At 38.0% G+C, this 20687-nt stretch overlaps 1 protein-coding gene across 1 annotated transcript in view; it reads right to left on the bottom strand.

Moving 5' to 3' along the window:
• The window catches only part of LOC112057089 (serine/threonine-protein phosphatase 2A 56 kDa regulatory subunit gamma isoform), a 76822-nt gene extending 57183 nt beyond the window's left edge, over nucleotides 1-19639 (bottom strand). Inside the window, exon 1 of the mRNA XM_024097592.2 lies at nucleotides 19363-19639. Within this exon, the coding sequence (XP_023953360.1) occupies nucleotides 19363-19401 (39 nt within the window). The 5' untranslated portion in view covers nucleotides 19402-19639. The remainder of the gene's footprint in view (nucleotides 1-19362) is intronic.
• Nucleotides 19640-20687: the final 1048 nt, after the last annotated feature.

Genomic DNA, 20687 nt, shown 5'->3' on the forward strand with positions numbered 1-20687 from the left:
CACACTGAAACAATGTTAAAGACTACTTTTGAAGCTCAATGTCAGCCACTGACGATCAATTAAGCTCACGTGCCTGCAGCGATAACATCTAATAAAACTGATCGTATGTTGGTCGCGATGTGCATGACATCATGCCGATCGCGACCATCACACGATCAGTTTTATCGACTGTCAAGCTGTTAAGCGCTACAGGCATGTGGGCTTATCGGACCGTGAGTAGCTAGCATTAGATATACGAGTATAATATTCGATTATAACACAATCTAATCTAGGTAGGTTAACGGGTTTGAAAGTCTCTGAAATCCATTTACGTAGTATTTACGGAGACGTTCTAAATTCTTGATTTAATGGGTGTCTCGCAATTTACCAACTATCAGGCATGCAGACATACGCTGCAGGCATTTGAGCTTACTTGATCGTCAGTGGCTGACATTAGGTAGAATAGCTTCATTCAATTTTGTGTATGAAGAAAGTTATGGATAATGTGAATACATTATATTTATCATTTCAAAGACTTAATCAAATACCCGACTACGTAAAGTCATGGGAAGTAAAAAACCCTACGTCGCTCATCTAACAGATACGGGATTCATCTGTACTATCTATTCTAATATTATAAAGATTTGATTGTTTGTTTGTTTGCTTTAATAGGCTTTGAAACTCCTGAACCGATTTGATTAATTCACTGATGAAAAGCTACACTATTTCACTTCAGGCATCATATCAGTCATCTCTCCTTAGTCCAAAGCCATGTGTGATGTTGAATATGTCCATTTGATCTATGATTTTGCAAATAATAATATTATCCAAATTCGGTTAATATTTTCAATAACAGCTGGATATATCATATTTGGGGTCCCAAGGTGTTGAAATGGCGACCCCGCACCGGGAAGCACCGTGTTGGTCAACCCCCCACTAGGTGGCCTGAGGACATCAAGCGGATTGCAGGGAGCCATTGGATGCTGGTAGCTCGAGACCGTTACTTTTGGAAGTCCATGCAAGAGGCCTATATCCAGCGGTGGACGTCCATCGGCTGATATGGTAAGGTATATAATATTTAAAATAATATTATCCAGAAAATAATCACTTTAGATGTGACGAAAAGATGAAACTGCTCAAGTCACGTGTCTATAAATTGTTGAAAAAAAGTGAAAACGTAACTTTACCCAAGCAATACGATATAACGAATTATTGAATTTTTTGCCTGCTTGTCGGTGACGAGCGGCACGCTATATTTATACATTGTTTACAACAAACCACACCTATAAGACCTTGCACTACCCTGTTTATAAGTTAACTAGTTAGGAAAGTCATATCCATGCTAATATCACAGTAAATATTATACATACAGTATTCCAACTTCATTTCATTTCATTTCAACACAAAGTTAGCAAATGTAATTAAAAAGCTGGAGGTGGACAGCTCTATCACATGTTTACGTGCCTTTCAAAGATACGGCCGAGTTGAAATACTGTATGTATAATATTTACTGTGCCAATATGCTAATGCTTGTAGAATTGACATCCCAGTGGATATGACCTCTGCCTTTGATTCGGAGGTCTCTTTGAACAGAATGCGGTCCTCTTATTACAACACCTGCAGGCTAATTCACTATCTTTGAATATATTTCTTTTATTACTAAACTAGCTGACGCCGCGCGGTTTCACCCGCGTGGTTCCCGTTCCCGTAGGAATATGGGGATAATATATAGCATATAGCCTTCCTCAATAAATGGGCTATCTAACACTGAAAGAATTTTTCAAATCGGACCCGTAGTTCCTGAGATTAGCGCGTTTAATCAAACAAACAAACAAACAAACTCTTCAGCTTTATAATATTAGTATAGATACGAAATTGAGATTCTATGTAAAAATTACATCCGGTGCTTCATCATATCATCATCATAGCTTTGATGTTTATTTTAATAGATTGAAAATAGAGCGCAAAATAGTGAATAGGCCAGCTGGTCTAATAAGTAACATAGTTAACGTAAATAAATAAAGTCGAAGTACATTTCGAGAGAAGTTTATATTAACACTAGCGGACGCCCGCGACTTCGTCCGCGTAAAAATTGATGTAAACTTCTCTACCTCTACCTTACCCTGCTCGTAAACCTACCCAACCCTACCCTACCCTACCCCTACCTTACTACTACCCTACCGCTAATGCTTACCCTTCCTTCCCCCCACGTTACCCTACCCTAACCCTTCCCGTATCCTATCCATACCCTATCCTACCCTACCCCTAATCTACCCCTACCCTACCCCTATCTTACTCCGACCCTACCGCTAACCCTAACCCTTCCCTACCCCTACCTTATCCCTACCCTAACCCTACCCTACCCGTACCCTACCCCTATCCTACTCATCCCCTACCCTATACGTTCCATATCCTTCCCCTAAATGCCTAAAGGCTGCTATTAGTAGGCACCGATCTCTTCTACAACAACATACAGGCAAGCGGCAAGGGGAGTTACCTGCTAACATCAAGATGAGTGGTGTGGAGCTGCGCAAGCTCTGTCGTGAAACGAAGAACAGATGGTGGCAGGACAGAGCACGTCACATACAGTGGCTTTCTGATACAAATCAGTTCGGAGAGTTTTACTACAATGTTCGTAGGCTGATTGGTACCACCCCTCGCATCAGAGTACCGTTGAAGACTGTCAACGGTGACCACCTACTAAAGACCAAGGAAGAGGTACTGAACAGATGGGCAAGTCATTTTAAAACGCTGCTCAATGTTGACCGAGGAGTGGATCTTCAGCATATTGCAATGTTGCCACAGCTTCCCGTATTTACAAATTTGGACGAGCCGCTGTCATTTTCTGAGGTCGTCATTGCCATTAATCAACAAAGGAACGGTCGAGCGGTGGGTACGGACCTTTTATCAGGGGAGCTTCTAAAATACTGTGGCGAGGAGATTCACAAAGTCATCTGGAATCTTTTTGGGCGTATGTGGGACGAGGAACGTGTTCCAGATACATTCAAGACATCACAGATTATTCCTCTCTACAAAAACAAAGGTAACCGCTCTGAATGCAATTCCTATCGGGGTATATCTCTCTTATCTTCTCCTGGTAAAATCTTTGCCAGGTTGCTTTTGAACCGCCTAAAGCCATTGTCAGAAAGCTTGCTACCAGAAACTCAGTTTGGCTTCCGGCCTGAACGTGGTACATGTGAAGCTATTTTCTGTGTCCGTCAACTGCAAGAAAAAAGCAGAGAACAAGGGCAATCCATCTACTTGTGTTTCGTAGACCTTGAGAAGGCTTTCGATAGTGTACCAAGAACTGCGTTGTGGATGCTGTTAGAAAAACTGGGCTGCACAGAGAAGTTCGTGAAACTTTTGCGCCTCCTCCATGACAATATGACGTGTTGTGTAGCAGTTGATGGCGAGCAGTCGGACTTTTTTCATGTTACGTGCGGGGTCAAGCAAGGGTGTGTTCTGGCACCCACCATGTTCGCTTTGTATTTCGCAGCCGTAGTACGAAGTTTTGCAAATTGTGAATGAAGGTGTCAGAATTCGCTTTCGGACAGATAGTGCACTCTTTAATCCAGCTAGGCTTAAAGCAAAAACTAAAGTATCTTACGCCATGATTACTGACATTATGTATGCAGATGACCTCTGCTTCGTGGCAGATTCTTCAGATGGCCTACAACAGCTTGTATCCGTCTTGGATACTTATTGCTGTAAGTATGGCCTTAAAGTTAGCACAACAAAGACAGAGGTAATGTATGGTGTGGGCCACGAAGACCTGTCCATACAACTTGACAACAAGATTCTCAATCAAGTTGATAAGTTTCGATACCTTGGGAGCACCGTAACAACAAAGTGTGATCTCGATATTGAAATCAATAGCAGAATTAGCGCGGCGGCAGCAGCATTCGGTAAGCTGTACGCCAAGGTCTTCAGCTCACACGACCTGAAACTGTCTACGAAAGTGTCAGTATATATGGCTGTTGTATTGCCTAACCTTTTATATTCGGCTGAGACGTGGTGCTTATATCGTCATCACATACGCACACTCGACCGTTTCCACCTTCGGTGTCTCAGGAGCATAATGAGGATCCGATGGCTCGATCAAGTGCGCAATACTGAAGTGCTACGAAGGGCCGGTGTGGAAGGAATTGAGGCTTACCTTATTAAGCGACAACTACGTTGGTGTGGGCACGTCCTGCGAATGCCGGATGAGCGGGTAGCTAAACGCATCTTCTTTTCAGAACTCCAGAATGGCAAGCGCAAGTCTGGCGGCCAGTACCTTCGGTACAAAGATGTTCTGAAAAGACACTTAAAACGTTGTAATATAAATCCCTCGCGTTGGGAGGACATGACTACAAATCGTGCAAAGTGGAGACAAACGGTGAAAGACAAGACAAAGGAGTTTGAACAACAACGTCGACTCGACTTAGATCGGCAACGAGATGATCTTAAGCTTCGTCCACCTGCCGCAATTCCATACAAATACTGTGATGGTGTGCTAACTTGTGCCCTATGTAGTCGCACTTTTAAGGCCAAAATAGGGTACATTAGTCACTGGAAAGCACACCAGAGAACTATACATCCGAGTTCCTTACCCTGATTTGAGGAGTCTGAAGCGTCGCTGTAGTCGAAATCGGCTTTGAGGCATCATCATCATCATCCTTCCCCTACCTCTACCTTGCCCTTACCCTACACTACCCCTACCTTATCCGTACCCTACCCTACCCTACCCTACACTTTCCCTAAATTACCCCTACCCTACCTCTATCCTACCCCTTCCCTACCTCTATCCTACCCCTTCCCTACCTCTATCCTATCCCTACCCTCAGCAAAATTGGTCCAGCCTTTTGTGCGTGGTGCAATGACCAAAAGACTATAATTTCCCAAGCGACTTTTATGCTAATACTATAAAGAGGTAAAGTTTGTGTGGTTGTCGGGGGTAATCTCTGGATCTACTGGACCGATTTGGAAAATTCTTTTACCAATAGAAAGCTACATTATTTGCGAGTGTCATAGGCTATGTTTGGTCCTCATATTCATACGGGAACGGGAACCACGTAATTGAAACCGCGGGGCGTCATATAGCGGCATTTCTGCGACTTTCAGAAATTTTGTATTATCTCCGAAACTATATAACTAATTAACATACTGTAAAGGGCAAATCTTATCTCTATAATATCCTTGTGATTATTAAATCATTTATTTTGATAAGGATTTAAGTTTAGTTGTGTAAATAATGACGTAAACCTTAGTTTAAAATTTATTAAAGTACTAAAGGTACTATATCTGCTAAAATATAAAAGATAGATATATGGTGTCGCGGACTTTTTTGTAGAACTTTTAAAGGTTCAAAAAGCCTCCATACATTTATTTCAGTTATGCGCAATGGTTGAGGCAGCGCATGCGAATAAGTAAGTATTTCGGTCTGACCTGTAAGAGAAAACTCGCGATATCTCAGTAGTTATATATGATAGAAATATAAAATATAGCCTATAGCACTCCCCGATAACGTAGCATTCTACTGATGAAAGAATTTTTAAAATCGGTCCAGTAGTTCCGAAGATTACCCCATTTCAAAAAATTGTTACAAACTTACAAACTTTACCTCTTTATAATATTAGTATAGATTGCTAATCAAAATATCTTGCTGGTTATTATATTTATCTTTGAATAAATAAAATACCACAATAAGAAGTTATGACGCAAATGGCAGGGATAGAAATATTATCAAGATTTTTTTTACATTACAGAGAGTGACGCCAAGTGGCGGGAAGCCAGACAGAGCGGCGCCGTAACGCGTTACGTTACAAAGCGGTTCACTTCAAAAAATTAAACTTACTATATTTTATCTATACTAATATTATAAATGCGAAAGTAAGTCTGTCTGTCTGTTACCTTTTCACGGCCATACCGTTAACCGATTTGGATGAAATTTGGTATAGCGATAAATTAGACTTTGGAGTAGAACATAGGATACTTTTTATCCCGGAAAAGTCTGAGTTCGCGGGCGTATTCTAGTGTAATGATAAGATGAAAATCAATATCAAAATTCATTTATTTCAAGTAGGCTCAGTTTAAAAGCATTTTTGACACGTCAGTTGAAAAATCATACAGTATTATAATTAACAATTACAATTCCTTATAGTCTTACTTTCTGTGTGAAGGTAGAAGCTGATCCAATGGCCTCCAAAAGGTTAGAGCGGACAGGTGAAACACAGTTTTCCGGACATAATTAAGTGGTTCAGTTGTTTCATTTTGAAACACGCAACCCTAAAAATACTATCTATTAAATATACATATACAAGTTATTCAATTCATTCTTTGATTAGATTAGATTATTTGAAGTTGCTAAATAAATAGGTACTTAAGAAACATAAATATTATGTACGTATCTAGACATTACTCTTCGTAATATAAAGTAAACAAACACTAATTATTTTGTTGACATTATGTTTAAAACAACTGCTTACAAAAATAAACTGATTGACAGATTCATCAGTACCAAGCCAACCGATACAATCTAAAAATAAATACCTATAGCTTTACATCCGTTTTTTAAAGACTCACACCTATCTGTTAATCGCACAGCTAGCAACGTTGATTGTGTATATCATAATCTATAACAACCCATATTTGGCTCATTGTTGAGCACGAGTCTCCTCTCAGAATGAAAGGGTTAGGCTAATAGTCCACCACGCTGGCTCAATGCGGATTGGCAGACTTCACACACGTTTTTATAGCCTTTCCAACTTTGTAATGCCCCGAGTTTACACTCCCGTGGCTCGGAGAGCACGCTAAGTTGCCAGTCTCGGTCATCTTTACTAATATTGTAGGGAGGTAAAGATTGTGGGATTGTCAATAAAATAAAATAAATAGAGGTAAAGATTGTTGTGTAATCTCTAGTTTACTGAATCGATTTTAAAAATTCTTTTACCACTAGGAAGCCACTTTACTTGTGAGTGTCACAGGCTATATTATACCTAAATTCTCATGGGAACCGGAACTACGCGGGGTGGTCGGCTAGTCATCAATAGATAGTGATTCAATAAAAAGGTATGTAGGTATACATACGGGCATTATAAGCAACTAGCGGACGCCCGCGACTTCGGCCGCCCTTAGACCTCTTTAATCCGACTCTATCGGAAAATCCGGTTTTAGTGGATACCTACTAACTATAAACTACCTCCCTGCCAAATTCCAGCTTTGTGGAGCAAGCGATTTTCGAGATTTCGTGATGAATATCTTTTCGCGTTCATACACTCGTATTAAGATATATAGGTTCAAGGGAGCGATTAATGAGAAAGGTGTATACGGACAGTATAAACAATTTTTTTTTCTTTACAAGTTAGCCCTTGACTCACCTGATGGTAAGTGATGATGCAGTCTAAGATGGAAATGGGCTAACTTGTTAGGAGGAGGATGAACATCCCCACCCCTTTCGGTTTCTACACGACATCGTACCGGAACGCTAAATCGCTTGGCGGTACGGTGGGGTGGGCCGGTAGGGTGGTAACTAGCCACGGCCGAAGCCTCCCATCAGCCAAATGAGATTATTGAGAAAGGTGTATACGAACAGTATAAACAATGCCTTAGTTTAGGGTTTCTACGCGGACAAACTCGTGGGCGTCCGCTAGTATAGCATAAGTTATTTCCGGATGGACCATGCAAGGTCAGACATTAATTATATTTTTGCTATAAGCAATAATGTATGCAAATCTCGCTTGTATTTAAAGATGTGAAGAAATAACTAACCATAATGGTGGACCGTTCCTAACGCGCGAAGGACATTTGCGGCGAGACAAATACGTAACTCGATATTACGGCTAGTTTCAATGCTGTTGATTATAAAGAATATGTTTTTTTTTATGTTGAACTAGCAGACGCCCGCGACTTCGTCCGTGTGAAACTCGATGTAAACTTTCAACTACCTCTACCCTACCCCTAACATACCGCTACCCTACCCTTACCCTACCCCTACCCTACGTTGAAAATTTTCCTGAATTTTCTTTGCTATAAACCTCACGGAGCTCGAGACATTTTCAACGAATGCAAAACCGTGGAAATTGGTTCGTGCGTTCTGGAGTTATAGCGTCAGGAAGGAAAAACCGACTTATTTTTTTTTTTTAATTTTTTTTTTATAAAAAGTATCCTATGTCCTTTTGGTGGCTCTAAACTACCTCCCTGCCAATTTTCAGCTAAATCGGTTCAGCCGTTCTTGAGTTATAAGTGGAGTAACTAACACGACTTTCTTTTATATATATAGATTATATGTTCTAACACATTAGTTGTATGTACTTCACAACGATTTGTGTTTGCTTCGTTTTTATTACTGCTTTGTTTTTAATTCAAGGATGTACAAGATTTGCATGATTTCTAAACCTAAAATACACACAGATCATATATCTCTCAATTATGTTTTTTTTAAATAGCTTAGTAATGTACTAGCTATTGAGGCTAGTTGGTTTGTATACAGGTTGTTTCCCGGTTTTTATTCGCTAATTTGTTGTCTTTAGTAAAATCACTGCCACAGATGGACTGATTTCGATGGGATTTTTTTCATTTATGAGCCTTGAATGGTGGTGGTTCTAAGCTGCGTTTGGTTAATATCTGTCCAGCAGTTTAAGAGTGCCTATCAGCTCTTTTCCAAAATGATGTAAGGCATTTATAACCCTGACGCAACAAAAAGTTGCGTTATAACATTGACGTCGATGTCTGTATGCCTGCCTCTGTGTGTGTCCGTCTGTAGAATCATAGCTCTCAAACGGATGGACCGATTTCGATGCGGTTTTTTTTAAATTTGAAAGCCAGTAAATAATTTTCTTTATTCCAGCACATATATTGCAACACGATTTAAACTTTTCTGTTATGATGGAAATAATTTCTGGCACAAAAAGTTATTCTAGTTAATTTCATGACCTTTTAACTTGGTATAGTCCTTTTCATAAAAGAAGTCCCCCAGACGCGGCGCTAATGTCTTAATGGCCCTCATTGTCATTTGGCAATGGCAGTCTTATTATCAACTGTGTAGGGCGCTATAAACTTTAGGACTTCTTTCATGAAAAGAACTCTATAAAACAAAGTCTTACCATAACAAGGGGCCGATCAACGGACCGTCGCTTCTGGAACACCGTAGACAAAGTTTGCCGGCTCATATTGGCCGTAGCAGCAGAGGCCAACATTGTCACCACACTTCACAACAACTTTAACACTAAAAATCCCTTCCAACACTTCACCAACACAATCGGCAAACACGACAAACAAACACAAGTATTCACTATTGGTTATTGGCGATACAGACAAGGTGTTTTCGAATTTCGACAAAGGTACCAAAAATGGCACGCAAGTACATAGTCGCATGTGCCATTGTTGGAACACTGACTTTTTTCGCACATGAGTCACACACACTGACTGGAAGTTTAAGCCGTGTGGTGGACGAACAGGCACTAAAAGAATTACAGCGATCGTCTCATATAAAATTAGATTAGACGACGGATAAAAGCGTCACCGCGCTATATAAACTAGTCGCTAAATTTTTGGGGATCGTTAATTTTTTACAACCTCCCTGGCGTAGTTGGCAATGCTGGAGAGCATCTGGGTACGATTCTCAGCTCAGCAGGCTTATTATGTACCTCAGTGTACCATTAAAAAAGATAGGGCACTACATCAATTTTCATCGTTGATTTTCAGCCTACATTTTCTTCTAGTTAAGCATATAAAGAATTAAATATCACGTGCTTCAAACGGTGAGGGAAATCCACCAGTCGACATTCGGAAATCCAAATCACTTGACATATTTAAAAATCCGTTAAGACATATTATCTCAGTCACTAGTGACATATTTTATTTTATTAGAATATTTATCATACGACATAATGATATATTATATATATTAGTTTATTTTATGATATTTACATTAAATAATTTGTGTATTATGGTTTATGTATTAGTGTGTAGTTATTTGTATGTGTGTATAATGTACATTATTATTACGTACACACCACCTACAGTTATCTTAATAAGTTCCTAAGCCTAAGGTTGCCTGGATCGCTACTAAGCGATAAGGCCGCCTTTTGTATTCTACTTTTTCTTATGTTTCTGTTTTGCTTGTTTTCTTTTATTTATTGTGGTGTACAAATAAAGAGTATTAAATTAAAAAAGGAAAAACATCGTGAGAAAACCTTGCATACTTCACACATGTAGAGATGAAAATTCTCAATTTTCATCTCTACATGTGTGAAGTCTGTCAATCCTGAGAGGAGACTTGTGTTCCACAGTTAATTAAAAGCCGTATATGGGTTGTTAATTAATTTTCAAAACAATACAAACTATATTTAATACCATTTTAGAATTAACTTGACGCGTTAGTAATAATTTGTATAATAATTTCACAAAGCAGTATATCTTTACTCTGGCAGTAAGTTATAACATAATAAACCCCAAACGTTATAGCTTATTTAGATAAATGTGGCGCGAAAATCGAGATCATAAAACATAAAACACGGTTTTACAGAAGCATTATCTCAATTATTTACTACGTTAACGCGCACTGACATCACTGCTGCAAGAATTCACTTTAATTATAAAACACTAGCCGACGCCCGCGACTTCGTCCGCGTGAAACTCGAAGTAAACTTTCCACTACCCCTATCCTACCCCTACCCTACCCCTACCCCTACCCTACTTTTCTGGTTGATTTTTTACACCTTGTGTCCGAAAAACCCAAATATCTTACGGAACCCTATTTTTTTCCAAAATAAAATTTAGCCTATGTTACTTGTGGATAATTTAGCTTTCGAATGGTGAAAGAATTTTAAAATCAGTCCAGTAGTTTTTGAGCCTATTCATTACAATCAAACAAACAAACAAACATACAAAGAAAGTTTTCCTCTTTATAATATTAGTATAGATTAAGTCAACGGTTGTGAGTGAAGTACAGTCGGCATAATAAATTTGAAATTATTTTCCAACAACAACCAACGATGTTTTATACATCGATGATCGATGATGCATCAAAACGGAGACGGGTAAATGTGCATTATTGACAATGTAAGTAAACAAAAATTGTACACATATGTGCGTGCGCTAAGTGGGGTCGCTAAATACAGATCACTTTTTGCGGTGATTTTGTATGCACGTAACATATCTATATAGTATAAAATAATCATTGATAACAACCTAGAGAAATTCAGTTTCTTCAATAGAGCGATTCCAGACACTTATTTGTTTAGGTACTGGTATAAACGTGTAAAAATACCAAATTTTCAGCTCAATAATAATCTATTCCGCACTAATTACGTAAACAACATTACAATTAACAGTTTACAAGTACCGGAAGTGAGACTAATGAGGTTACATAAAATTTAAATAAACAAACATCTATTTGCGAATCCGGACCACGCATTTCAGTGTAATCTTTTAATTCCCAATGCGAAAACATCTCAAATATGTACGCCCCACGTCAGCCGCCCACGTGAAGGAGAAAGTAAATATATCACGTCATTTTATAACTCGTGCGCATTGACTTGACACTTAGCTACCAAACCCAACCATACAAACACAGTAAATCATCATTCGAGCAAGACGTCAATCCGCCCCAGATGTGACTATAACTACATACGGGTTCCAACTGAAAATCAGCGCTACGTGTCTAAATTCAAATGGTCACGTAGCATTATGCTGAGCTGGGGTCAATTTCTGGGTTATGCCACACATCGCAGGGTATTGTCCTGGATGTCATGGTGTACTGGAGATATTGTGATGTGTGGCATAATTTCGAAATAAACGCATTTTTCTTTCTTTCTACATAATCTATACTAATATTACGAGTATAAAGCTGAAGAGTTCGTTTGTTTGAACGCACTAATCTCAGGAACTACTGGTCCGATTTAAAAAACTATATCAGTGTTAGATAGCCCATTTAACGAGGAAGGCTATAAGCTATATATTATCTCCGTATTCCTTCGGGAACGAGAACCACGCGGGTGAAACCGCGCGGCGTCAGCTACTTCATTATAAAAATAAGTTACCGAGTAAGTATACGTATGTTAACAACTAACCGTTGAGTCTACTTTAAACATGTGCACATTATAAACAAACTGAAATACAAATAGATGTACAACAAGATTAGTTTAAAATAGTTGACTTCACACGAGGCAAAACATTATTCACCCGAAAAACTAAACAGAGCATAAATTTTCCTTTAACCAGCTTCAGTTCCAACATTTAGTTTGTGTCTACAAAAGGTAACATTAGCATTAGATGGCAAGTTAATATTCACGGAATATATGCTCAAATTCGAGTATGCAAGTAATTTACGTGTAAGAATATTAATTCATACACAATTTTGTTAATGCATTAAAATAGAATGTACCTACCTACTAAAGTAGAACTTAATAATTTGTGACCGTTACAAAATGAGGAAGGTCTAGTTATCGCAGGCATTCTAACACACGCACCAGGGCCGTAGCCATTTGGCACGTCGATTCTCTTACTACAAACGCTATCGCTTCGTAAATTAAAAAATCTATAGGAATGACATCCATGATCGACATGTCACGTGATCAAGCTGTCGATCGGATCTGCCATTCATTTAAATTTTGTTAGTTTGCGTGCGTGTTTGACGGCCTCCGTGGCGCAGTGGTATGCGCGGTGGATTTACAAGGGATTTACAAGACGGAGATCCTGCGTTCGATCCCCGACTGGGCCGATTGAGGTTTTCTTAATTGGTTCAGGTCTGGCTGGTGGTAGGCTTCGGCCGTGGCTAGTTACCACCCTACCGACAGAGACGTACCGCCAAGCGATTTCGCGTTCCGGTACGATGTCGTGTAGAAACCGATAGGGGTGTGAATTTTCATCCTCCTCCTAACACGTGAGACCGCTTCCATCTTAGATTGTATCATCACTTACCAACAGGTGAGATTGTATTCAAGGGCTAACTTGTAAATAATAATAAAAAAAAAATACATGGCTAGTTACTTTAATATGTCATCTCACCACTACATCCAAAGCCAAATAGACTTCCCGAAATAGATTGACTATACCAAATATATTTACAACTGCCCATCTGCAGTGGAGTCAATAGGCCGAGCTATAGCCACAATGTGATTGATGCCAGAAGTAGGGCGAGTTAATTGGCAATTTTCATTAACTTCATCTACGTACGTTGTTCGTATACGCGACTACCCCGAACTACCCTTGTTGTCGAGCTGGACGAATTTAGACACACATAAAAATTCAAAATTAGTTTGATTTTTAATTTAGGTTAGTTAATAAACAACTATTGTGATTTTTATGAAAAATTATCTTTTTCTTAATGATAAATATGTAGGTACATTCATACATATTTCGGGGAACTTAAATTTTATAGATTAAGATCAGGCTCAAACTTTCGGCTCCACGAACCTGTTAAAATTTCCAAGTGACAGCGAACCCCTTACAACTAATGAAACAAACCCCCCCCCCCCCCCCCCCAAAATTAATTTCACTGTTGAACATTTGAATGAAAGGTAGCAAATAAAGTACCAAAAGAAATGTCTTTGTAATATTAATGATGGATTCAACGTTAGGAGTAATTTTGGACAATTTTAATCTTAATTCTTGCTTGGTAATAATTTTGATTTAATTACGTAAATCTTGTCGCGAACCCCTGCCGTCGAATAGCGAACAACTAGAGGTTCGCGTACCCATTTTGAGAAACCTTGGATTAGATGATGAGGAATAAATGGTGATTACTAGGAATTTCTGCTGAAAAAGTACAGATTTAATATTTATTACTTCGTGTTGCGGAAATCGCAAGAAAAATTTATACTTATATTTTTTTTTATTGCTCTTATTTCCTTTAAAATAATGCATAATTTACAAAATATTTAATCGTGTTGAGTTTATAGTAAATAAATAATTCGTATAATATTATCAATTGTAATATATTGTATTGAGTGTCAGCTCCGACGCACAAATGGAGTTTACTCTTTCAGATCGACTGTCTAAATAGGTGTATGTTGCCCCGCAGCATACACTATGTACGTCTCAATACCCACGCCTGAAAAGTGAAAGGTGCGCAACCGAAGAACAGCAGAGGCGTAGACGCTGTTGGCGGCAGCGCACGGTGAAAGGTGCGCAAAATAATCGAATTTTACTGCCCATATTTTTTTCTTAGGTAATAAATATATATAAGTAATAAACTCCAATACTAATTTATTACAATATTATGTAACATTTATGTACAGTAAAGCATCAACTTCTATTTTAGAAGATCATAAAGTAAAACGTTTGTTGTTTGGAAAAATCCCAACACATATCATAGCATGTAAATATAATTAAAAACTTTGACGTGCTAAATAAAAGGACAGCGGATTTGATAGCAGGATTAGGATCTCGCTATTATCTTGCTTGCTTGCTATTATTATCTATACTAATATTATAAAGCTGAAGAGTTTGTTTGATTGTTTGATTGTTTGATTGAACGCGCTAATCTCAGGAACTACTGGTCCGATTTGAAAAACTATCTAACACTGAAAGAATTTTCAGTGTCTATATTTCGAGGAAGGCTATAGGCTATATATTATCCCCGTATTCCTACAGGAACAGGGACCACGCGAGTGAAACCGTGCTGCGTCAGCCAGTATTATATATCTGTGTAAATTCATTTTTAATTAAATCTGAAATCTTAATGACTTTGTCACAAACAAACAACATTATATATGAAGCGGAAACAGCACTGGGGCTTTGTTATGTACCCCTCGAAATCTTGTGAATAGGGTAGTTGACTCATATTAATTTCGAGTGCTACATGGAATAAGGGTCAGAAATATCATCATCATCATCATATCAGCCGATGGACGTCCACTGCAGGACATAGGCCTTTTGTAAGGACTTCCAAACATCACGATACTGAGCCACCTGCATCCAGCGAATCCTTGAGACTCGCTTGATGTCGTCAGTCTACCCAGTGGGGGGTCAATCAACACTGCGCTTTCCGGTGCGGGGTCGCCATTCCAGCACCTTGCGACCCCAACGGCCATCGGCTCTTCAAACTGTGTGCCCTGCCCATTGCCACTTCAGCTTTGCAACTCGTCAAGCTATGTCAGTAACTTTGGTTCTTCTGCTGATCTCATTTCTGATTCGATCACGCAGAGAAACTCCTAGCATAGCTCGCTCCATCGCCCGCTGAGTGACTTTGAGCATTTTTATGAGGGCTACAATTAGCGACCAAGTCACATGCTATTATACGGCCCAATACCTATACTTACAAATAATATTATAACAAATATAAAAACTCCATGAAGTTATCTAAACTGGACGGCCTCCGTGGCTTTTCCGGGGTTCAATCCCCGGCTGAGCCGATTGAGGTTTTCTTAATTGGTCTGGTGGTGGGAGGCTTAGGCCGTTGCTAGGTACCACCCTTCCGGCAAAGTGGTACCCGCCAAGCGATTTAGCGTTCCGGTTCGATGCCGTGTAGAAACCGAAAGAAGTTTGGATTTTCATTCTCCTCCTAACAAGTTACCCGCTTCCATCTTAGATTGCATCATCACTTACCATCAGGTGAGATTGTAATCAAGGACTAACTTGTAAAGAATAAACTTCCAGCCAAATGTTCCACTTCATAAACAATGTAAAAATAGGAGTTAACAGACGCGAGTGCAGATCGGTGTTGTTGCTTGCTATTAATAAAAACCGTGTGTTTATGTAAATTTCGGATTCTCAACAGAGAACGGATCTCATTCAACAAATGCTGCCAAAGAATGCAAAAATGTCAAACCTTGTGTATAAGACACAGACAATAATTAATTAATCCACTTTACACTCAACAATACACAACAACACACTATATTTTTTTTTTAAATGGAATATAAATACGATTTTATAGAGTACACCTATGCATCGCGCACTTTAGCACATACTGTATTCAAATAGAGAGCAGTGCCAAATCCTGGCACACAATACATATAATGAAATTATCTTTATTACACACATATTACAATTACAATAATTGACTTTAATTCATGCAAATAGGTCTGATAGTCGAGTGAGCGGACACTGCGCGTATCTCTAGTGGATTCTTGAATTGTAAGCCGCATTACAATATTGACAATTCAATGATAAACAAATTGTTCCATTTTATAAAGGTTATGGTATGAGTAGTTTATGCTGACTTTTGTTTACTCCTAAACTTTTTCATGAGGCAGCAATCTGATTTGAGGATTTTACTTAAATAAAAATAACAAGGTATGAAACTTGATACCTATTAAGTAATTAATTACTAATTATGTACATATAATTTCTAGTAGCAGATGCCCGCGATTTCATTTATGTGAAAATTAGTTTTTCAACACTGCGGTAGCCATCTGCCTCTATGATCTCACCTACCTATCAATAAACGTCTTGTTAAAATCGGTTTAGCCGTTCCAGAGATTAGCCCCGAGAAACAGACAGACAAATTTTAGAAGAAATAAGTTTGTTGTTTGTAAACATACAACAAACTCTAATTTTTTAATTTTTAAATGAAAATACTTATTTACTTATATGTTTTTTTTTATAAAAGATGGGCTTGCGCTTGACTGCTATTATCTATCGATACTTTTTTTGTCTATTTAGATTTTAGAATATGGTATGTATATCACATCTATTAGGTAGAATTGCCTAGATAATAAGGGTGCCTCAGCCATTCAGTAGATAAATGTAATTCGAAAAATTTTAAGTCAAATCACTGACCCTAACCTGTAATGAGATGGCCAATGTAACATTTATCATTACAGTTTGTTTCATGTAGGATGACGCAGGTGACAGTTCATTTCACTCTTGATAGTTTGCCGCGATTCACATAATATGACATATTACGAATGCCATACAGGCGACTGTCACCATACCCATGCTATCTGAAAAACACTTTAGTCATTTAGTTAATGACAGTTAACTATTATTATCATTAATCTGTAGTTATTGCTGACTTTTGACATTTACTTACTTAGGGTGACCATTAGGTTAGAAATTATGACACATCTGAAAATAGGATAATAAAATTTGAAAACTGGGCTAAAGCCTAGCCATGAATTTTTGATGTGCTTTCGGTGACCATGAATGAGATCACAAATTATAACACATTTAATAAAATGAGATTTTATATAATAATTCTATAGGATTTAATATTTGCACACTAACACCACACGGTCTTGTCTGTCCTACCCCTAGAATGTATTTGTAAAGCACTAAGAAGCTTGTGAAGAACATCCTGAATGAAGCAAGACTATGAGGCCCAGAGGAGTGAAGGGGAAGGTCGCAAACAGACGTTAGCGACCTCTGTAGCAAAACAATATTTAAAACATATGTTTATCTGTTGCATAGTAACTGTAAACTAGCCAAATCCATCCTGTGAATCTTGTCACTGCTCCCCCAACCCCAATCATTCCCTTCTCCCGTCTAGTCATCATGGTCTTCCTAACCAAACATTGATTTTTTTTAGGATTATTATTATCCAGGATGATCTAATAGCTATCTTGGGTTGAGTGGATTTTATGGTTACCTTAGCTCTGGTCTGTCATCTTCAAAGGGCTTACTTTCAACAAGCCAGGTAGGTAAACATTGGTTTAGTTCTGTTCACTTTCGGCCTACACATTTTATTGTACGCTGGGTATAGCTTATTATAATTATTTATTAGGTGTCAAATGACTAGTGATGTATTTGACAATTTATTTTTAATTTGTTTGTTGGTAAACAGTACTCATCAAGAATAGCTGTAGTATAGGTGGCATATTAGTTGTCCATTTCAAACTGATAGCTGCAATATGTGGATATGGTTGAAATTACACACATTTGATCATCAAAACATTTAAATTCATTGATTGTGTGCAAATTGGCAATGCAAAAACCAATTTGAGATGCCTTTTGTTTACAACAAATGCACTTAAATTCAAATATATTAATATTCATCTACACAAAAGAGGTAAGATTTGAATGTTTAAGGTTTGTTTGCTTGTTACAAGTAGGCTACTATAGTATAGCTACATACAGACGGAGTCTACTACTGTTCTCATAAAGTATAGGGTACAAAAATAGAGACACAAATATCTTTGCATCCCAGTGATCCACTATGAAGGTGCCTGGTTCATCAGGTTGCCGATCAGAACAAGACTCATGACTCCACAATCAGAGCGGTCGTGGTCTTTAGGACGTGTTGGAGGCAGAAGTAATACGCCTCACGAGCATTCGCCACTTCTCCCTTTGTGTAGTGAGTCGCGTACATTCATGCAAGGGACCGCCTACAGCAGATTTCACAATACCGGGTTTGAATAACAGTGTATTTAATTTTTGTTTACATTGCTTGCAAATTAAAATCATCTTTCGGTTTCAATGAGAGTCATTTGATCCAGGTTGCAGGTCCTTAATAAATTGGATAGTGTAAGTGTGCACATCTCAAAAACTCATTAGGCAAAACCTAGCACAAAAATAAGCCTCTTTAAGGCCGGCAGGAACGTTGGGCTTGCTCAATTGGAAATTTCTTCATTTGTACTCTTTCCAAAGCAGTCTTGATTTTTTTTAAGTAATATGATTTACCTTTAAAGTAATTATTGACATAGGAGGGTCGCAAATTTCCAGTAGGACCTGGGTGATAAAAAGCCATGCTTTGGTACTACCTTCAACTCAACCAACCTTCTAGGTAAATGAGTTACACTGTAGACTACCCACCCTATACCATACCTACTACCATTAACTCTATAGACTATATTAATTTTGGCTGGTGGGAGGCTTCGGCCGTGGCTAGTTGCCACCCTACCGGCAAAGATGTTCCGCTAAGCGATTTACCGTTCCGGTATGATGCCATGTAGAAACCGAAAGGGGTGTGGATTTTCATCCTCCTCCTAACAAGTTAGCCCGCTTCCATCTTAGACTGCATCATCACTTACCATCAGGTGAGATTGTAGTCAAGGGCTAACTTGTAAAGAATAAAAAAATAATAATAATAATAATAAAAAATGTTTCAGACATAGCTAATGTTCAAGAAATCCCGTATCTAATAGGATACCTAACCTGAATTATTTTTAGTTACTATATATAATTGTGTTTTAGTTCATACTCATCATCAGTTAGAGATAAAAACTCTATGAAACTAATTGTTTTGACAGAGCTATGGAGTAACGACATCTAAAAGAAAATACGCGTCGAATTAATAAGTAATAACCTCCTTTTACAAGTCGGTTTAATACATCCGTGTTGTCAAACTGTCAAAATTTATAAACAGGCTAATATTATTGTGTTTTAACAAAAGCAGTATAGCACTTTTAAATAATGAAACGTTGATTTCTGATGGTTTTTTAAAGATAAATTAGTAAAAATGACAGCAGTAACGAGATTTTTTGATAATTTATCTTAGTATTAATTTTTTACACTTACCTCAGTGTCATTGTCGTCTTTTTTACATTTGGTCTTCATTTCCTCCCGTAACTTTTATCTACACCACAAGTTTGTCTCTCACTACACCAATATTTACTCGAATTAACAATAATTATTATTTAGGAGACGTTTTATTACACTAAAATTAAAACTGAGCCGCATACCATAAACCACAAACTGAAATCCAAATTCAAGTTCAACTCAACATCAACTTCGCTTTTCGTATTCCGTCAACGACTCACGTCAACAGTATTTTTTACAACTGGTTTTCTAGCTCTGAATTCTAGATGTTTTGAGCTTGTTCAACAGTCATCCTCTCAGCCTCATGCCCATAGACTATAAATTATATTATTCTCATTAATGTATTCTTTCTCATGCCCAATTTACTCAGATCAATTACCATAGGACCGGCTTCGCTAGACGATACCCCTCTGTCAAAATCATTACAGTGTTTATTCCATAATACGAAGGTTTATTTAAAGTGCGTCCATAAAATTGATGTTTCATTGTGTTAAAATTACACGTTTGTATATTACGATTTCAGTTTTAAGTTGTATGTAGTCTATATTTTTTGAATTTATTTATTGTGTTAAATATTTTGGATGAGTTTACCTCGTCCCCCTCAAAAAACGACATGGAATTTTGTTGGTGAATTTGAGTACGATAGAAGTCCAAAGGTAATTGATCTGAGCCAATTTAGAATATATACTCACTGAGTACAGAATGATAATTGAGATCATAGATTTACGTGTCGGTACAAGTCATAGATTAAAGAATTACGATTCGGTACAAGTGGTACACCACTCCACAGCGGGGCTGTGGAGTGGCAATATGGCAATGAATGTGAAACAAGCATTTCAGCCTCTAGGGGCTAAAGTAATTTGGTTTTTCTACTTTTTGTCTGTTACAAGTACTAACCTACCTCGTAAATAGAATCATCGTATAAAGGTAAGGCCCTTTGACACCTATATATCTATGTATCTAAGGTAAGGCCCATCTTCTTCTTCTTTTGGTTATATGGCTCCGCGCGTCGAGCGATTGAGCCAGATATATTGGTCCTGATTGTTTGATAAAAATAAAACTTGAAATTGGAATAAAATGCAGCGTTCTTGTCTGTGGAATGCGGTTTTTTTTATTTGATTTTTATTGAGTTGCGAATTTAAAGAGCGAGATTTGAAGACAAGGTTGTACGGTGTAATACCTTTGCCTTTTCTTCATGGGAAATAATTATATTAGTAAAGAAAAATAAAATTAAAGAGCGAGAATTTAAAAACAATTTGCTGTGAATAATCCATACTTGATTTTTTAAATAAATTCGTTGTGAA

The sequence above is a fragment of the Bicyclus anynana genome, chromosome 21 (genome assembly GCF_947172395.1).
Source record: "Bicyclus anynana chromosome 21, ilBicAnyn1.1, whole genome shotgun sequence".
Lineage (NCBI taxonomy): Eukaryota > Metazoa > Arthropoda > Insecta > Lepidoptera > Nymphalidae > Bicyclus > Bicyclus anynana.